Source organism: Prinia subflava, chromosome 10 (assembly GCF_021018805.1).
Source record: "Prinia subflava isolate CZ2003 ecotype Zambia chromosome 10, Cam_Psub_1.2, whole genome shotgun sequence".
NCBI classification, from domain to species: domain Eukaryota; kingdom Metazoa; phylum Chordata; class Aves; order Passeriformes; family Cisticolidae; genus Prinia; species Prinia subflava.
In genome coordinates this window covers 4,902,616-4,921,948 of record NC_086256.1, presented here as the reverse complement: position 1 = coordinate 4,921,948, position 19,333 = coordinate 4,902,616, and the positions used below count along the sequence as shown (strand labels likewise).

The following is a 19,333-nucleotide window of genomic DNA, read 5'->3' as shown; positions in this document are numbered from 1 at the left end:
ATCATCTTAAAAGTCTTCTCCAACCTAAATGATTTTATATTCTCCTATTCTATTCCATACATTAAACCAGCAGGGAATACATACCACATCCATACCTTCAAAAACAGCTTTAATACAAGGTTCTAATAATAAACAGTCTCTGCAGTGCAGCTATCAAAATGGAACTTCCTTATAAAAAATGAAATGGAGGCCCACATTTAGGCTGGGCTCAAGTGTTGTCTGCTGTGCCCTCTGCCATCACCCGGTGCACTGACACAAAATGATCAAAGGCAGATTTGATGATGAAACGCAAGTAAGTGGCCTGGAACTCAGGAAGCTGCAGAAGGAATAAAAACTGTGTTATTGCATTCTCTGTAGCAACAAAACCACCAAACCGCATTGGCAGAAGTTTGTTAAGCACAAGGATCTGGATGTTTCAGTGCCTGTTTTTGAACTGCACGTAAATCAAGTTCTTTGACCTGCAACTCCAAAAAAAAACCAAAATCCCACCACCACCTCCTGAATTCTGCAGCCTTAAAGGCAGCAATTGAAGGAGGGAAGATTGCCACACTTCTGGAAAAAGCTCTTGCACCTCGTTAGGAACACTAGGCAGGTGCAATTTCATAGCATAATCTACAGAGGAGCAGCTGGAAAGTGCAATTTCACACCACAATCTACAAATTCCTCTCTTTAACACCAACTGAGCAATAATTGTAAATAAAGACATGTTTGGGTTTTTATGGTTTATCCCCACTTAGTCCCGACATCCCATTTCATGAACCACTCCTCATGCACACTGTAAATACTCACTGGAAATTCTTCCATTTGGAGCTGTCCTTCTCTGTGCTGCAAATCTAGGAAACATATTTTAAGGTAAATAAGGAAGAATAATATGCAATGCTGTGAAGTTTTCACTGGACTCAGAGTTGAAGTGAGTTTAAGGACTATGAATTTATACTGCATATAGACATTGTTCTTTTTTATTTTTACAGGTGATTTAAGAGAATACTTTTTTGCAGTATCCCAGTGTGTGTATATCAATATCCCACTCATTACAGTGTTATAAAAGGTCACCCAAGAGGCACTAAAAAAAGCCAATCCCCAAACCAAACAATGCAGGAAATGGCATTCTATTATACTACGTAAGCCTGTTTTTAATTTTTGGAACATAAAATGCACAAGTAGTGCTTTTAGCCCTTACACAGCATTTTACTTTCCAAACTGCTGCAGAGACCAGCAGTGTTAACAAAATTCACCTAAACATGATTGTTACAATAATGTCTAATAAAATAATCATCACACCACACTTTACTCAACAAATAGATGAGGGGTTACAGTGATTCAGTGACAAAGACCAACACTGTTCCCACAAAACCTCACAAACTCAGTCTTACCTTTTTCAATGCACTCTTCAAAACCCACAGGGTCTTTAGATGTGCTTCTTTCAATCCTTAAGGTCCGCACTAAAATATATATACATTTGAAATATCAACATAAGTTCTGATTCTTTACTGATACTGATGTTTATTCCATCACTTTACAACCACAAGGCACTTTCAGAGCATTAACTAATTTATTTTTTGTCTAAGCTATGGGAATTGTGCATATGAAGGATGATTGCTTTGTGAAAATGAATCCTTATGCAAAATTAAATCTTTATGTAAAGTTAAATGTTTATGAATCTGTTAAAAGTGGCTACATACACACTATGACACTACTGTGGGAACTTTCATTAAGGCACAGACACACATTTGAATACAGCACGTATTACCTACTGCAAGACACAAAGTCTTACCCAAATAACACTGGATGGCGACTTTGCTGATTTTTACACACTTGGGAAAACCAATAATCAATTCCTGTGGGAACATGCCCGTCGTCGTCCAAAACGTTTTGGAACTTCTGTAGAGAGAACAGGACAAACCCCTCAACTGCAGCTTTCCGTCTATAACCACATTGAATGAAATTAATCACAGAAAAATATGGAGGGGAAAGAAGAGGGGTGGAAAAGGAAGGTGTGGAAGAACGGGGGACGGTGAGGAAAAGAAGAGGGACGAAAAGGAAGAGGGGAAAGAGGGGCAAAGGAAGGGGGAGGCATTTTTATCTGGGATACTTTCAGCAGTGCCCTGTAAAAGGCTGGGGCAACTCTCTGGAGGTATCTGCACCTCGCCGTGCAGGCTCTGTGCACAGGAACGCGCGGTGGCGGCGGGCCCGAGCCCTTCCACCCTGCGGCGGCTGCGGCGTGAGGGCGAAGGGCCGAGCCCGGGCCGGCCCCGGGCGGGAGGAGCCGCTCCCGCCGCCCGCGCCCCCGCCCGGCCCTCACCCGTCCGCCACGCTCTCGGCGGGGTGCTCGGCATCGCTGGACGTGGCCAGGACGAGAACAGCCCCCGCCGAGCTCCGGCACCAGTCGGCGGCTCTCATCGCGGGCGGCGGGGCTGCCGCTCCCCGGCAACGGCAGCTCCGCCCCGGCGCGGCCGCTCCCGGTGCGGGCACCCGGGATCGCGGCTGGCAGGGCGGGACCCGCCGCTCCCGCCGTGCCCCGCTCCGCCCCGCCCGCCGCCCGCCCCCCGCGCGGCCCCGCCCGCCGCCCGCGGGCGCTGCGGGACGGGAGCGCCGAGCCCCGGCCCGGCGGACGGCGCGGCCCCTCCCGGGCCAGGTAGGTGGGGGCCGGGGGGATCGGGGAACGAGCGGGATTCCGGCTTCCCTGCCCGGGCGGGGACCCTGCCCCCTGTGCCCCCTCCCCTTGTGCCCTCTCCCCCTGTGCCCTCTCCCCCTGTGCCCCCTCCCCTTGTGCCCTCTCCCCCTGTGCCCTCTCCCCCTGTGCCCGCGCCCCTTGTGCCCCTTCCCCTGGCGGCCCTCCGGGCTGTGCCCCGCTCGGCACAACCCGATCCCTTCACAGACCCTTCCCAGCGGAGCCCCTGACCCCGCTCCGGGTTGGTGTTGGTCCCAATCCCTTCGCACCCGCCTCCCCATCCCTTCGGTACCCCCGGCCCCCCTCGGGCAGGGCCGGATCTCCTCCCGGCCCGCAGGGCAGGAGCTGAGGGGATCCCGTCCCTGTCCTGCCCCTCGCCACGGCAGCTCCGAGCTCTCCTGCCGCCCGCAGGGCCCCGCTCACGAACCACAGCCCCCGGCACCGGCGGGGGAAGGGGCGCCGGGAGATGCCCACCCTGCCAGGGAGGGAGGTTCCAGCAGGCTCCATTGCCCAGCTGCAGGCAGACATGTGCCCTCCTCCTCCTCCTTCTCCTGCCTGCAGCAGAGCAGGGCCTGGTTGTGGGGGCACTTCCCACTCAACCCCAGCCCCTCTCCTGCTGCCCCTATCTCCATCCCGGGCCTGGGATCCATCCCGGGCCTCTCAGCAAGCCCGGGGTCCCGTTCCCTCTCGGGTGTGTGGTTTGGTGGCGGGCAGCTCACAGCCCCGCTCCACACAGTCTCCCCTCCTTGCACCGCAGGGCTACGTGGCCATGCTCAGGGCTCTCAGGGGAGCTGCCAGCTTTGGGGCTTCCCTGGGTCACGTTTTCCCCTGTGGCTGTTCTTCACCTGTGTGTGATTTGTTTTTGCAGAGCTGGTCGAGGGGAATGTCGTACTGTCTCCACTCAGAAAGCCATTTGGATACCGGGCCAATATACGTGCGTGAAAATGGGAAGCTGCACGTGGTAAACCCGGGTGCAGGCGGCGTACAGAATGTCGCTTCCAAAGCAAGACCTTTTAGTCTGTTTTCCAGAAGTTTTTCAGTGGAGCTTTGCATGAACAGGGAGGATGATAGGGCAAGGAGGCAGAGGACTGATCATTTCATCTTCACGTACACTAAGGAGGGGAACCTCCGCTACTCGGCCAAGTCCCTCTTTAGCCTAGTGCTGGGTTACATTTCTGACAATGTTGATCACATTGACTCGTTGATTGGTTTCCCAGAGCAGATTGCTGAAAAGCTCTTTTCAGCAGCAGAAGCAAGACAAAAGTTCACAGAGCCCGTGACAGGACTGAGAGCTCTGCAGAAGTTTACTGAAGCCTATGGCAGTTTGGTGCTGTGCTCACTGTGCTTGCGGAACAGGTAAGTGTCCCCTAACAAATCTTGTCTTCTGCTAGCACACTTCAAGCTTCCCCTAAATTAAATTAAATAAAAATACATCTTGAGCTTATAACACCACCTAATTTTAACAAATCGCCCTGAGCCTTATCTGATTCTTGTGCTTTCTGCCTTTTATCCCATCCCTTTCCTACAAGTGCAGCTGCAGGTTTCATTTTAAGATACAAATCATAATAGAGGTAACAGACTACATCTGTTTTAACCAACAGGGGATCTTATGTGGAGGATTAAACCTGCAGCTATTTTTTAACAATAATAATCAGCACTTCTGTGGAAATCCATGTGCTTACTGCCTTCTCAGGCATTTCATGCGATGTTTCTGTAATTGCTGTGTAAAAGCTTTTCCACACACTTAGCTGACTGTACAGATAAAATACGCCCTTGCAAATTGTTTGGGTTTACTAACTATAAGCTTCTTGTTGTGTCTCATTCTGGGGGCTCAGAAGAAGATACAGACTTGTGGGTAAGTTGAAATCAGGCAGGTTTTACCTTAATTTATTATTGTTGCCACCCCAAATTGAATGCACTTTAACAAAGTCCTGATTACAGTCCAGGACTAGTTTCTCCATCTTCTCAATGCCCACATCTTTCTCTGAAAGAGTCTTGCCAAGTTTAAAACTGGATTATGTTTTTAAGCCTTGCTCCTACTGAAGTTTTTCCCAGTAATAGAACCTGTCTCTTCCATCTCTACACTTGAAAAAGGAATGGTTTATCCAGTTTAAAATCAAAGTACTGGCGTATTCATCTGAAGTGCCAAGGGTGTTCTGAGCACAGTAGGAATGTTTGAGTAGAAGTCAATTATGCTTTGTTTTATCCTTTAAACCTACTCCCTTTTTATCTCTAGCACAGATAGTTTTATGGGCCTTATTTAGAAATTAAGCTACTTCTGGCATCTTTTGCCATTACAGAAAGCTGAGTTGAGTATCAAGTCTTTGAAATCCAGGAAATAAGGCATTAAAGGCATTTTCTGATGAATTTTATTTCTACAAGAGCCCACTCTTCTCTCCAGAACCCCCGTGAGCTAATAATCTCTGTCAAGAACTGGCTTGTGTTCTGTCTGTATGTTGTGCTTTTTGCAGAGCTAAATTGCACAGGAAAAGGGTGTGAGGGGTGGTTTGATGGCAAAATTACACTGGGAGGGTGTTAAGGTCCCTTATTTGCATGGACAGAGAGGTGTTCCTGGAGGGATCAAATTAATAATCACCCCCAGTTTATGCAGTGAAGATGCTGACCTCAGGGTGTGTTTTGCCATGGGGAATATGGGGTAAATCCAGGAGATATCAGTGAATTTGGAGCTTGTCTTGCCACAGGGACAGCAAGAGGTGACTGCAGGGGAGGTATTGAGGGCTACGTGCTCATTACTGCATACTCATGCCTGCCATTCTTCAGTGGTTTGTTCCCATCTCTAAACCTCCTACTGAATAGCTCCAGCACAGATGTTTGCGTGGCTGCTGAGTGAATCAGAGCAGGGAACCAGCACAGCTAAAAAAAACCCCACTGTAACTGCTGCCTGGGTGGAGCCACGGCTCTGGGCAGTCCTGGACTTTTACCCCTAGTCAAGTATTTTATTGACATATATCAAAAGTAAAATTTTGCCACTGACAAGTCTAAAATCCATATTTGAGGTGGATTTTAAACCTGGATGAATGTGGGTTTGTCTATACCCTTCCTAGGAAGAAACTCCCTGAGGAAGAGCAGTTTGTGAAGCTGACTTACGATAAACTGGGATATTTTGCATTATTCTGAAATAACACAGCAATAATCCATAAAGAAGCTCCTAATAGCAATATTTGCAAGTTGCAGTCATGTTGGTCCAATATTTTGCATCAAATCAAAGCCATGATTTAAGGAGAAGACTGGGAATTCAGACATGTTGTGTACCAGCTGCACATAAAGAGGTGCTTAGTTCAGCTGGGTAATTTCTGTCAATTTTCACATATTCACTTAGCAGAAACGAGTGCACTGTGCTTATGACACTTGGGGATGTAGACACCTCCCCTCATGCCTGAGCACTGAGGGTTTTTTTTGGCTTTGCAGATACCTGGTTATCTCTGAAAAGCTTGAAGAAATTAAGTCTTTCCGGGAGCTGACGTGTTTGGATCTCTCCTGCTGTAAACTTGGAGATGAACATGAGCTGCTGGAACACCTCACCAAAGAGGCCCTGTCTAGGTACCAATTTCTGCAGCTAAAAATGACATTTTCTTTCCTACCACTAAGCAGTTCAAAGAATCAGGCTGAGACTTTAAAGGGAAGTTTCACAGGCTGCAGAGTGTAAGGTTGAAGATTTTGGTTGTTCATAAAACCTGTTCTGCAGGCAAACAAAATACAGAATTTATTGTACACAAAACACATGCTGAATCATAAAAAGTAGTAAAAATATGCAAGCTAATTTACTGTCTCATGTTTTATAGTCACTTTTTATAATTTTCATTGTCTGGGTAAAAAATGCATCTTTAAATTTCAAACAATTTCACATTTCCTATTTTTAAGGGGGAACTTTATCAGCCGAATTTTTAACCCAACTAGGGTTCTAGATGAAGAATTCTGCAAGCAGGAATTTGAATATTTGGTAGTTAACATCTCAAACCAGTACATTTTGTAATTTTGTTTTTGGTACCAAAGAATGACAAGTAGAAGATTTTGGAAAGAACAGGTAGGGTGACTGCTAATTAAGATATTATGTTGCTATAAGATGTTGGTGCATTTTGCATCAGGTTTTTGTCTTGCACTGCTCTGAAGAGAGCACTTTAGTGTGATGTTTTTTCCTGAGTTTTGTTAATCTATGTTGTAATATCTCATTATTTTCTTAAAATCATTTCTGTATCACTTACCGAATCTGCCCCTTCTCATTTTGCCAAGCATTTCTTAGTTTTGAGTGCATTTCAGTTTGGCAGCCTTGGTGTGAAGAACTTCAGGGAATAAAGAAGCTGATTGTCTCTGTTGGCAAATGTTTGGCTCTAGGATCAGTTTGTCACTGGAGCTGTGGGAAGAGCTGCTCAAGTAGTGCTTCTGTTGAGCTAGCAGGGAAATATAAAGATATTTATTAGTCCTGCTAACCCACGCTCCTTTCTCACTGCTTTAACAGTGAGCCTGTAGGGCTTGGCACAGGATGACCCTTCTGACACAGAGCTTTGGGACATTTTGCAGAAGTGTCAGAAATAATGACCATAAAGTTCATTTGTGTCTCTCCTGCCAGTGTGCAAAGGCTCCTCCTGAAGGACACGGCCCTGTCAGACGTGGGCCTGCGCAGGATGACAGCGCCCGTCCGTGTGCTCAAAAAGGGCCTGGAGAACCTGCTGGTGCTGGACTTGTCCTGTAAGTGCTCTGTGGTTTCATAGCAGAAAGGACCTGTGTCCCTTCTGGTAAAGAATTTATCCTCCTTGGCACTGAAGGAATACAATTAATTTGTTGATTGCCAAGTGCTCAACCCCAGATTTCACCAGCAACCTGCCAGAAGGCAGAGCTGAACTCTCAGGCGTTTGCTACTTACCCAAGTCTTTTTAGTAGTTTGAGAATTGGTATTGTAAATATTTTTATTTTGATAATTAGAGGAGGAAAGTCAGTCTTGTTCCAGTATTAGTTTTTGGGATAAATACTTCCTTTATTTTGTATTTTAATCAACTTCTCCCACATCATGCAACTTAATTAACTGTACTTGGCCTTGCAGGTAACCCCAAAATCACAGATGTGGGAATTGGATACCTACTTTCTTTCAAGAAATTGAATTGTTTGGACATTTCTGGGACAGGTCTCAAGGTAAAAATCATCAGAAGAAGTTCACTGGACAAGTGTGATAAAAGTTCTTGCCCTCTGACTGCTTTATTTCCCTTTTTCCCAGGATGTTGATGCTGTCATAAAACGGCTCCAAATGCAGATAGGCCTAGTTCACTCAAAAGTGCCTCTGAAAGAATTTGATCACAGTAACTGCAAAACAGAGGGATGGGCAGAACAGGTAAGGGGGGAGTTAAACCTATTCTACTCTCTAAAAATTTGCCTTAAAGAATACAAAATCGCTGAATAGGAAAGAACAAGGGATGGAGTTGTTTGCAGTGGTATTTCTGTAAATTTTACAAGATGCATTTTAACTCTTCATCTGTTCTTTCAGACAGTTCTGCAGTGGGAGCAGGCAGTTATGGAGGCCATGAAGCCCCAGGACACCTTGAGATCCAGAGTAGCAACTGTTCACTTCTGTATGTAACTGCTTGGACACCACAGAGTTGATGTTTCCTTTTCTACAAGGAACATTTCCATACTTTGGGGGGTTGTAGTACAAATAGCAGTATGCAATTTCAGCCCTTTGTGTAACTGCATTACAGTGTACTTGAGTTTTTTTCATTTTTTAGACTGCTGGATAATTCAAGTACAGCACATAAAACAACTGAGTTTTTTCCTTGAAATTCCAAAAGATAAATGGTATTTTTTCTTCTGCACATTTCCAAGTTGGCTTGGCCAAAACAATTTGTACCACAAAGTTATGCATTTTACAGCGTAATTCTGGTTTTTCCAAATCTAAACTTAATTTTTTTTTGCTTGTAGATGGCAAGACACACAGAATAGAGGAAGTAGTCAAATGTACACTGGTGGAGCCAGAAACTAAAGCATCTGGAAACTTGCAGTTTTATAAGGAAAAGGTTCAAAATTGCCATTTACCTTTGAAAAAGGAGGTTGCAGGCAGCCACGAATTAAAGAACAATAAAAAAAGAGCTTTGGCTGAACAAGAGAGAGAAAGGACTTCCAAACAGAAGCATCTGTGCCTCACTGTGGAGGACTGGGATTTGTTAAATACCTACTGAGTCAGAAAGAAGTGGGTTTTTTGTTTGTTGTTGTCTTGCTGATGACAGGATTTGGACACATTGAGAGGGAGTGACAAAGGAGGCAAGTCCTGTTAAATCTGGTTGCTGTGATGTGCCTGTGGGGTAACCTGTGCTGGGGGAGGGATAGAGACAGGAAGGTTGGTAATGCTACTGTATATTTTCAATACATAATAGTTTTTTCAAATAAAGTTCTTGTCATCCTAAACTCTTCTGATGGAGGTATTTTTCACCAAACCAGCTGCTCCTGTCCCTTCTCCTCTCCTGCCTCTGGAGGGGCAGGACACGAAGCACTGCAGCTCATCTGAAATGAAGCTGCACTGGGCTGGTCAGGTGCTGTGGGATGTTCACAGTGCTGCTAGAACAGAAACCCCATCTGAAAGCACCAGGCTGAGCTGATGGGGCTGTGGCAGAGGGAGGGAGCACAAAGGACAGGCACAGACCTCGGGGAAGGGAGGCAGAGGCAGGAACACCTTGCCAAAGTGGAACACAAGTCCTCTTTCTTTCTCATTTCAGCCCAGGAAACGAGGGCTGGAATGAGGTTACTCTAGAGATTATGCTCTGCAGTTGTAATATATTCTCCCTTACAAGCAAATTCACTGCGTTGAGATCATTCTGTGGTTTAAAACCCATTTTCAGTGTGCCTGCAATACGCTAACTGCTTCTCCATCTGAAAACTGAGGGGCATTTATAATTCAAGTGTTAATTATGCAGATCAGCTGTAAATCACCTGGCCACTCAGACCTGTTCTGTGTTGGTCTGGCAGCTGCAATGCTGCAGGTAACTGTTTAACTTTGGATTCCTGCCCTGAGTGTTTCCATAAAACCTGGCTGAGGTGCACAGTGCTCTTCATTGTCCTCTTAGGCCTCATGAGGCCGAGGATTTTCTCCAGGTTTCCCCTACTAATGCTCCTTCAGAGGGTATCTTCCTTTTACACTGGTGTTTACCATAATTCATCACCAAGAAATGCAGCACATCCTTGGAAACCACGAAGAGGCCAAGAAAATGAACTTCAAAATGAGCTCAAAAATGCATAAAGAACAAAACCCCTTTGTCTTTTCCTTACTGCTGAATTTTCCTCAAAAAAAGGACTAGACACAAGCAAAACAGGCACACTTGCATTCAAATCCTACTTTCTTTTCCCAGGAACTCAAGGCTATTAATACTTCCTCCTGACAACTACATCAGCTCTCTGCTGAGACAAACAATGACACAAATTGTGACTCAAAACAGCAGCTCAGTGGGGAGGAAGATGTGCCATCTTCCCCCTCAAGCTGCTTCTGCTGCAATTGCCATCAGGGAATTTCTGGCCAACCCTTCGACCACTGGAGATATGCTGATCTGACCGTGGAGAGATGCACATTTTTTTACCAATCTTATTTTTACCAATCCCATTACCTGAGCCCTGTACTGGGCATGAGGGTTCCTGTATTTTCTTTTAATAGCTGATTAGTTCAATCCTTACTGCACTGGCACAGAGAAAATAAGTTGTGCACCCTGGCCAGGCCTGGAGAGGGACAGGTGAGTAAAAGCAGCTTTGACATTCCCCCATGCAGAGTTTTGCCATCTCATTCCAGGTGAAGTGTGAGTCACAGTACTGTAAAGCTATTTATAAAAAGATCTCTCAGATTTCCAGCTGTATCCCAGTGACAAATTAGAACGAACATTCACCACTGATCTGAGTTACAGTGACAGGCAGAGCTGCAGATCACAGGACAGAGAAGAAATGAGTGAACAGGGGTTTATTTTTAAATATTACCTGGGGTGGCAATGGGAAAAAGATCACCTCACTTTTATTTTGGGCCTAGAAAAGTAAGAGTACTCACTGTAAATGTGGGGTTTTCCTCGATGTTTTAGGCACAGGTGAGATTTTCAAAGGAGCAGAGAAAACCTCATTTTCCTTAAATGTCAGTGTCACGTGCATACCCATATCCTGAGGACTGCTTTGAAGGCTCGGCTGCCTGACCCTGCCTTGCTGGCAGAGGAACAGAACAAGCAGCAAACACATCCCGTGTCATCCCACACCGCCCTGGGAGCAGCACTGGATTTTCTGCTGCTCTCTGCTCCAAGGCTGAAACTTTTTCTTCCTTTCTTTGCCAGCTTCAGTGAGACCTATCCCAGCTCCATGGCTGCTTTCAACCTGCTGCTGCAAACCTGCACAGCCCTGAGTAAAGAGCAGGTTATTTACACGCTGGTTCCCTGCCCTGGCTGTCAGTGACAGCTACTCTGTCACAGGGACATGATTTATCCCCCAAAACCCTGAAACTTCTCCAGTTTTCCATGCCATTACACTCTCTGTGTTGGCCTTCATGGTTTGAGAAGAGAGCAGGAGGTGGCCTGAGCAGCCCACAGTGTCACTCCCAGCACGGCATTCCCAGGGAAATGTCCCAAGAGCATCAACACAGCCCTCAAAGCCCCCGCTGAAACCATCTGCAGGTGTGTTTTGGACACAAACAGCAGCTTCTCCTCCTGCCAGTGAAGATGAGGACTATGAGGATGTGTTGGAGGCTCCCCTCACTGAGCTCCTGCTGCTCGGGGCAGTTCTCAGTGTCCCTGTGGCTGCCTGCAGAGCCCCAGCACGGCCCTGCAGGAGAAAGCCCTGGCCCAGGGCTGTGCCAGCAGTGCCTGGTGAAGCATCTCCAGCAGGGCATCGAGTGGCTGCTGCCCACGAAGGAATTGTCACCTCCACATGGCAGCAGAGCCCAGCCAAGGGCTGCCCTCGGCCCCTGCGCTGCTGGGGAGGATTTGCTGGGCTGGAGCTTCCTAAGAGGTGGCAGGGCAGGAGCCCAAGGCTCCGGGGTGACGTGTGGGAGGCACCCTGCTGTCCCCAGCAGGGATGGGTGCCAGGATTCAGGCTGTGCAGGCCAACTCGTCAGACCAGCCCAGGCAGTGCTGGATGCCATCCTGGCACAGCCTCCTGGGGATGCAGGAGCAGAACTCGAAGTGCACAGGGCTGCAGCTCCACCAGTCCTGCCCACACGGGGGACAGGCAGCCACTGGGAAGGACAGAAAACACAGAACTGAAATGCTTCTGCTGCACTGACCCCCTCCCTCCTTCCATGGGCAAAATCCTTTCATCCCCCAGCAGAAAAGCTGCTGGTGACAACCCTGTGAGCGTGAGCCCACCAAAGCAGACACTGGCTTGGTGCTCCTAGTGGGAGACAACCAGACTGTGACATTGCAATGACCTTCACGGCACAGAGGCCACCCTGGGGGGAGCAACTAATAACTAATTTCACCCCCCCCTTTTTTTTTTTTTTTTCCCAAAACCATGAGGGTGATTTAAGAACAAATCTGCTGCTCATTTTAGCTCCCACCCAGCTTGGAGATCCACCCATCTGCTGAGCAGCTCCCAAAGGCCAGTTTGAATGGTTACTATGAACTACAGCCACACATCCCAATTAAAGTGCTCCCCATCAGCAAGCCACAGAGGAAGAGCAATTTTTGGGACTGGGAGCAAGGCACAGAGCCCTTCCCTTCTCAGCTGCCACCGGGCTTTGACACAGAAGCCTCAGCAGCGAGGGGGACTGAGCCTGCCTGGTTCATCCTCACTCCCTACCCCGGCTATTTTGTGTTTTAGGGGGGGATGCCAGCCTCCAGCAGCATCCAGGAGCTCCACACCTGCCCAGCCTGCTGCAATCCATCAGCAGAGAGGGCAGGAGCCAGCAGACACACTTACAGCTCCACGTCTCATCAGAGCAGTCCCCGCAGTCGTTCATCCCGTCACACTTCTGGTCAGCGTAAACCCAGGACCTGGGGTTGCTGCAGTGGAAAACCAGGTGCCCTGGGAGGCTGTGGGGCAAGTCACCTGCAAGGACACACACACAGGACACGCTGAGCTCCCCCAGGCACAGGCACACCGGGTAAAACAGGGATGGCATGCACCAAAGGCTGCTGCCAGGACACCTCCCCTGCAGTATCAATTGAGCATGAAAAAATGGGAAAGTTCTGTCATGGGACACAGGAAGTCTGCCCCAGGTTTCTGCTTTATTTAGTTTTTTCCCCCAGGGTGACTGAACAATAAATTACCCGTGTAGGCACACAGTTTACTGATGGAGAAAAACTACATCATGGTTTTTAAAAAGAAGAACCCTAGGAAGATCAGATGAGCTTGGAGTCTTTAATTCCTGGCATTCCTGCTAGGTTTTGGGCAGTGCCATCTCTCAGCACTGCCCTACCAGGCTCATCTGCTCATGTAGGCAGCCAGGAGCACAGAGCAGGGTCAGAGGAACCCAGCTGCTGTCTCACAGCTGGAAGACCAGTGCAGGGGGGATGCTTACAACAAAACACTCACCACAGAGCTGCTCCTGCTCATCCTCTCCGTTCCTGCAGTTGCTGACCCTGTCACAGACCCAGCTGGCTGGGACACAGGTCACTCTGTCATCACACAGGAAGCCTGTCTTGTTATTAGGGGCTGTGCAGAAGCGGTTCACTGAGGGGAAAGCAAGAAAACCTTTATTTTCCAGCATTTTTGTGATATGAGGGATAGATCAAGGGGAGTAAAGGGGGGTTTCTGAAATTAATTTTTTGTTCTGGAAATAACCAGGGGCCAGGATTAATTTCTGGTATGTTCATGGCAGAGTCTGAAAACCACACTGGTAGTGTGACAGTGCCACCCAGAGTTATCCCAGCCCTATGGAGCAGGACAGCAGAGCCAGGGAACGGCTGGTGGCCACAGGGGCTGAGCAAAGCCCCCACCACAATGCTGCTCCCTTTCCCTGCTCCTGGTCTTTGCTGAGAGCACCACCAAACACACAGAGCTGGACACGAGGGCTGTGCTCACACAGCTCCATCCCTGCCTCCCTCCCCAGGACAGTCACCACCCTTGGGGTACAACCTGGAGCCCGTGGCAGCAGCGCCAGCGCCAGCCCCGAGGCCAGCGCGGCCGCCAGGACGAGCAGGGCCAGGGCAGAGAGGCAGAGGAGTCTCCATGTGCAGCCCCCGCGGGCACCACAGCCATGGCAGCAGCCTGGGGAGGCAAGAGGGAGAGGTGAGGGGCTGAGGAAGGGTCTGGGCTGCTTCAGAGGGGAACAGGGCAGGGACACGACGCTGATGTTTTGGGGTCTCTGCACACGAGACTGGTGGGGGCTGCTGGGGCTTAGGGGTTCACAGGTGAGTTTAAAGAGTCAAACTCCAATATGAAACACCTCCCCATGGGGAATTTTGCTGCTTGCAGTGTGGAAGAGCTTGTGCTGCTGCTCCAGAGCACTGGGGTTGAACAGCACAAATGCCATGTCTCCACCAGAGCTCATCCTGTGGGCTGGGTGCAGAAGGATGAAGGCCAAGCCCCTGCCCAGCCCTGTGGGACAGCAGTGACACTGAAACACAGGACACAGGCTGGGGAAAGGCTGGGGAAGGTGCCCTCCCACAACCAAACTCCCCAGGAGGTAAGATTTTATCTTACAGCACCTCAGGTTTTCTGCCCCAACCATGACTCACACTCCCGTGGAATGAGGCTGGATTGTGAGCACAAAATGGTGAGAAGGAGCTGAAGGGCTGCCCTTTCCCTCCCTAACAACATCTCCAGCAACCTTCCAGGGACTCCAGCTTCCAGAAAGTCAGGCACATAAATCAAGCTAAAGGCAAAACCCACAGTCCCTGCCACACAATGGCAGCACACCAAGGAAGAAGTGATGCCAGGCTCCTGGCCTCACCTCAGCAACCTGCACCTCTGCCTCTAAACCAGGTATTTTCCTCCATTCCTTCACCCTCCCAGACAAAATAGCAAAAAAAAATTAATGTGGTCATCTCAGAAACAGGTAACCAGTCACTCAAGACAATCCTGCCTGTATAATTGATTTCGGTATATCTGAACTTAAAAATCTTTACTTAGAATTTTAAAGGGCTTTCAGGAACTTAAAGAACTTTTAAGTTAGAATTTGTCTTAGCTGTGTTTTGTGCTTAGTTAGTTGTTTTAGTGTTCAAACTCAAGGGAAGGCACAACCTTTGCTCAACAGCAAAAAGATCCTGATTCCAGCAGCCTCCCCCTCTGTCATGCTGAAGAGGAGCCAAACACAGAAGATTGAGCCAAGCTCAGATGAGAAATGGTGAATTATAGCTTATCTGTGTCTACAAAACACCTCTGACTACAAAGCACAACAATTACAGACAGACTTGAGCATGAAATAATGGTTGTGGTGAAATGCTGCAAGCTGATCTACAGGCTTGCTGTATGGTTCTGTTTTATCTCACCTCGTCCTTCAGAGTATGGGCAAAAAATTGCTGAAGTTTGCTTTATTGAAGCTCTATTAAGAGCTATGGAAAGGCCACAGCAAGCTCATTGTGAGTCTTTCTGTGACAGACAAGGATCACTGTCATACCATGGTCCATATGACTGCCGGCTCCAGGCCAACACAGAACAGCTGAAGTTTATTAATTTTATAGTCTGGACTTTTCACTACACAGAAAAGAGGGAAAATCAGTCCAAACAGGCCATAAATAGTGGTTGTATTTTATATTACATTGATAGCTTCAATTGATTTATACTTTAATAATAGAACTCTGCATTTTATTCATTACCTCTTTTTCCAGAGGACTCCATTGAACCAAAAGTAGCTACACCACCGTTTCTCTAGAAGGAAAGGGATAAAAGGGATTTACAGAGTCCCACAGCCACACAAACTTTGCCTTTCTAGTTCTCACAGCCTCTTACCCAGGAGTACATCATGTACTCCATTATTGTTACATACAAAAATTGCATGAGCAAAAATTGCCCAGCTTTAATTCCCAAAACAATCAATCACATCACCTTTTAAACCTTAATTACCCATTTCTGAAACAAACACTAACCAAGCCCAGAGCTTTACATCAACTCTTTTGCATCAAGGTAAGTAGAAACAACTCAGAATCTCAGAGAAAGCAGAGATAAAGAGGTCAGCAAACAGCACTGTCAAGAACACATGTACTTCAGGGAGCAGCTGCATGTAGGATTTTTCTGAAGGACTGTACCTGGGGATGAGTTTTGTTCATGCTTCCCAGAGCTCCAGGGACCACAGGGAGCTCTCTGCACCTGAGCACAGCGATGTTACCGGGATACAAACCCAACAGAGAGCAGGGAGAGCTGCACACACACGAGGGGAGTGGCAGCGCTGAGCCTCTGCTCCAGCCCCCAGCAACAAACTCTCATTCTCTTGTCTCAAGCATGGTTTGGCAATCGGGGCATTAAACAACTCAGAGTAAACAGAGGTTCAGGAAGCTGAGAGCCCTGCTGACAGGTTGGAAGGTGAGCTAGAGGTGAGTGCTCATCTTGCATTTCCTCTCGTGCTGGTCACAGAAAAGCCCTTCACAATGAAAGCTTGAGGGAAGAGAGTCTGCTCATCTTCATGGAAGTCTCCTTTCTCCACACCTCCTTCCCATGACAGAGCTGTCACACTGCCCCTGTGGCAGCCCCAGCCCAGGCTCCTGCCAGATGATGAGATCTCAGGAGAGCTGTGCAGGATACAACCATCTGGAACAGCTTTCTTGCCTGGGCAATGAGCACAGGCTCAGGAAATCCCCCAGGGTCCTTTTTCACTTGCATGCTTGAATTTCCAGGCCCTGCAGGAAGGCTTAGCAGCTCAGCCTGCAGCAAACACCAACTTACAAAGACATTCGAGCCTTCTAAACTGGCAGGTCTGGGCAGAGCTCCCACAGAGGAGAGCTTTGCAGCTTCAAGGCTAACATTTCATGAGCAGGCAGCTTTTCTGTGGGGGTAGTGGGGTGAAGAAGCATCAGCATTAAGTTTTTGAGGAGCCTGTGTTGTTCTTGCAAGAGGATCCACAGGACTCAAGTGCTTCCAAATTGTTGCCACCCCACTGACCAAGACTCACCAGGGCTGTGGAGAAGAGGCTGGCAGCCAGATTGTCTCTAAGCTGGCTCTGAGACATTGCCTTGAATCGATTCAAAGCACCACACAGTGCCTGACATGGAGGAACAGCTCCAGCTTCCCTCTCCATCCCCAACATGAACCCACCCCCAATTAAACTGGGTTAATACACTCTTCATGCCCAGGGCATCTCCAGCCCTGCCCTCACAGAGCAGCCAGAATTAAACCCATCTCTTAGGAGCTCCTCCTTCAGTACAGCAGCACCAACCTGTCCAAAACAGAAGCTTCTCACGGGAACACATCACTACTAAAGGTGGTGCTAGGAAACTCCTGTTTCAAGAAGGATTTTGGGTGAAAACATCCAGTGGCAAGTAGCAAACAGTCTGCAAGTCTGGGCAGCTGCTGCAATGTGGAAAAGTGTCAAACTAAGCAGACCTTAAATTCTGGACCTCTTGCTCTTTAAAGAGGAAGTTTCAGTTTCTAATCAGACTTGACACAGGGCTATTTTGAGCCTTCACAAAGCTTATTAGGTGATCGGGAGCTTGCTAAGAGCCCTGTGCAAGAGCCAGGTCAGGCAGGCCAGCTGTGCATACCCTGCAAAACAATCTACAGTGAAAAGTTTAAAATGTGGAGTCAACCCACCCTTGGAGACAAAGCTCTGTAAGAGATGCCCAGAGGAGAACAGAGCTGGGGAAGGCTCTGGAACACAAATGTAAAGAGAAACAGCTGAGGGAGCAGGGGGGCTCAGCCCAGGGAAAAGGAGGCTCGGGGGGACCTTCTCACTCTCTGTAACTCCCTGAAAAGAGGGTGGAGCCAGGTGGGGGTCAGGGTTAGGGGAGAAGAGGGTGGGGGTCAGGGTTAGGGGAGAAGAGGGTGGGGGTCAGGGTTAGGGGAGAAGAGGGTGGGGGTCAGGCTCTCCTCCCAGTTAACAAGCAACAGGACAAGAGGAAACAGCCTCGAGTTGCACCAGAGGAGGTTTAGATTGGATAGCAGAAAAATAAATTCTTCACTGGAAGAGCTGTCAGTCATTGGATCAGGCTGCCCAGGGCAGCGGTGGGGTAACTGCCCCTAAAGCCACGAGGATGTGGCACTTGGGGACACAGGTTACTGGTGGCCTTGGCAGTACTGGGGAAATGGTTGGACTTATTCTTGGAGGTGTTTTCCAAGCTAAAAAATTCTATGATTCTACAACCTGATATGTACCATCATCTGTTTCCTGCTCCAGGATTCTCCAGCTCAGCTGTAGCCAACCAGGCAGTTGGATTTTAGAGCAGTTGCCCCACATCAAAGACTGCTTAGAGTTCAGAAAAACGAGTTCATGACAGCCACGTAAGAAACATAAGCAAGCTCTTCTGAAGTTTAAAAAAAAATGAAATAAAAAATTGACAAAGATCAGAAAAGCTGAAGAGGCAACAAATATCAGGGTATCCAGTATGACAGAAGGTTACTGTTAATTCTAGCACCTAAACCCCCTCCCATTTCCTCCAAATGTACCTTGGCTATTTCTGCCAGCAGTGAATTGCACACACTTAAGAGGGTCACCTCATTTGTGCCCAGATGATTCCATTCTAAACCTGACACAGGTTCTGTTGAACACATGCCTAAAGAGAATATAAAATGCTTTCCTCCTGCCATTTCAATAATTTAAGGCCCTTCATTTAAACGGTGGTTCTAAGCAGAGATAAAACCTAAACTGCAGCCTCTGAAAATGGAGATGTCAGTAAGTCAAACACTTAACAAAAAATGAATAGGAAATTACATTTTGCAAAGCCAAATGCCAAGATAGCTCCAAGAGTCCGTTTAGATTAGAAATCTTGAGAAACAGTTCAATTACTTGCTAGTATCTGATTTTTACTGAGGGAAGATCTTTCGACAAGTTTACAAGTACAAAACTCACCAAATTCCTCAGGCTCTGGCTCACTCTGGATAGAGCATTGCCAAGTGCCAGAGTGCCACAGGCACAGAGCCCTCCGTGACCCAAGAGCAAGCACATTGCTGAATCACTGGCTGCACTGCACAGATCACAGATCACTAAATGTCACTAAACAGAGAACAAAAGACAGAACACACAATGAAAGCACAAGTTGTTTGGTTAACCCCAGCCCAGGGCTGGGAGCAATGGAGTTCTGAAGCAAAAGTTTTGTGAAATCAACTCATCAGCCTAACAGAGGTTGTACTGTCCATGCTGGAACAGGCAAAGAGCCACGTGTGCACAGAACTGCTCCCTCTGCAACCACGTGTGATGGTAAAGGAAAACATTTTAACAGACTTGCAAACATTTCCATAAAGTATTCAGTTAGCAAAATGGGGAATGCTGAAGCCTCTTCTGGAAATCCTGAACACCACAGTGCTAAGAAGATGGGTGCTAATCCCTGAGGTAAAGCCAGCACTGGCAGGGCTGAACAGGGCTGCACACATCACATCTGAGCTCTGGCATCCCCAGCACAGCGGGGCCGAGTTGCTGCTGCAGCAGCACTGACAGAGGCAGCTCCTGGCCCTGCCACACGAGCAGTGTCCCCAAATGTCACCCTGTCCCTTCTCACAGCAAGGCCTCTGCAATGACACCCACACAGAGGGCAGTGCTGCTGGCACCCCAATTTCTGGGCTGTCCCACTGCAGAGTTCAGCACGAAGAGGTAGAGATGATTTAGCACTT

The 19,333-nt window shown here is 48.0% G+C and overlaps 3 protein-coding genes across 3 annotated transcripts; 1 reads left to right on the top strand and 2 right to left on the bottom strand.

Annotated features, from left to right (window-relative positions):
• Nucleotides 1–92: 92 nt before the first annotated feature.
• Nucleotides 93–2,436, bottom strand: IFT25 (intraflagellar transport 25). The gene is made up of 5 exons (XM_063407049.1): nt 2,303–2,436; nt 1,775–1,881; nt 1,374–1,442; nt 790–833; nt 93–316 (listed from the first exon to the last, which is right to left on the bottom strand). The coding sequence occupies exons 1-5, from the start codon at nt 2,398–2,400 to the stop codon at nt 209–211; spliced, it is 426 nt and encodes a 141-aa protein (XP_063263119.1). The 5' UTR covers nt 2,401–2,436; the 3' UTR covers nt 93–208.
• Nucleotides 2,437–2,525: 89 nt separating this feature from the next.
• On the top strand, nt 2,526–9,082 carry LRRC42 (leucine rich repeat containing 42). Its single transcript, XM_063407039.1, has 8 exons — nt 2,526–2,635; nt 3,540–4,027; nt 6,101–6,232; nt 7,260–7,378; nt 7,731–7,819; nt 7,902–8,015; nt 8,169–8,253; nt 8,600–9,082. The coding sequence occupies exons 2-8, from the start codon at nt 3,555–3,557 to the stop codon at nt 8,854–8,856; spliced, it is 1,269 nt and encodes a 422-aa protein (XP_063263109.1). The 5' UTR covers nt 2,526–2,635; nt 3,540–3,554; the 3' UTR covers nt 8,857–9,082.
• Nucleotides 9,083–10,601: 1,519 nt separating this feature from the next.
• Nucleotides 10,602–15,988, bottom strand: LDLRAD1 (low density lipoprotein receptor class A domain containing 1). The gene is made up of 6 exons (XM_063407048.1): nt 15,823–15,988; nt 15,394–15,445; nt 13,712–13,843; nt 13,169–13,306; nt 12,554–12,682; nt 10,602–11,870 (listed from the first exon to the last, which is right to left on the bottom strand). The coding sequence occupies exons 1-6, from the start codon at nt 15,841–15,843 to the stop codon at nt 11,725–11,727; spliced, it is 618 nt and encodes a 205-aa protein (XP_063263118.1). The 5' UTR covers nt 15,844–15,988; the 3' UTR covers nt 10,602–11,724.
• Between the last annotated feature and the right edge of the window lie 3,345 nt (nt 15,989–19,333).

Coding starts and splice junctions, on each gene's coding strand:
- IFT25 (XM_063407049.1), bottom strand. CDS start 2,400: ATGAGAGCCGCCGACTGGTGCCGGAGCTCGGCGGGGGCTGTTCTCGTC. Junction 1,443..1,774: donor CGCCATCCAGTGTTATTTGG/GTAAGACTTTGT, acceptor TATATATTTTAG/TGCGGACCTTAAGGATTGAA. Junction 834..1,373: donor TGAAGAGTGCATTGAAAAAG/GTAAGACTGAGT, acceptor TATGTTTCCTAG/ATTTGCAGCACAGAGAAGGA.
- LRRC42 (XM_063407039.1), top strand. CDS start 3,555: ATGTCGTACTGTCTCCACTCAGAAAGCCATTTGGATACCGGGCCAATA. Junction 6,233..7,259: donor ACCAAAGAGGCCCTGTCTAG/GTACCAATTTCT, acceptor CTCTCCTGCCAG/TGTGCAAAGGCTCCTCCTGA. Junction 8,254..8,599: donor AGTAGCAACTGTTCACTTCT/GTATGTAACTGC, acceptor TTTTGCTTGTAG/ATGGCAAGACACACAGAATA.
- LDLRAD1 (XM_063407048.1), bottom strand. CDS start 15,843: ATGAACAAAACTCATCCCCAG. Junction 15,446..15,822: donor TGAACAAAACTCATCCCCAG/GTACAGTCCTTC, acceptor CTTTCCTTCTAG/AGAAACGGTGGTGTAGCTAC. Junction 13,307..13,711: donor GCTGCTGCCACGGGCTCCAG/GTTGTACCCCAA, acceptor CTTTCCCCTCAG/TGAACCGCTTCTGCACAGCC.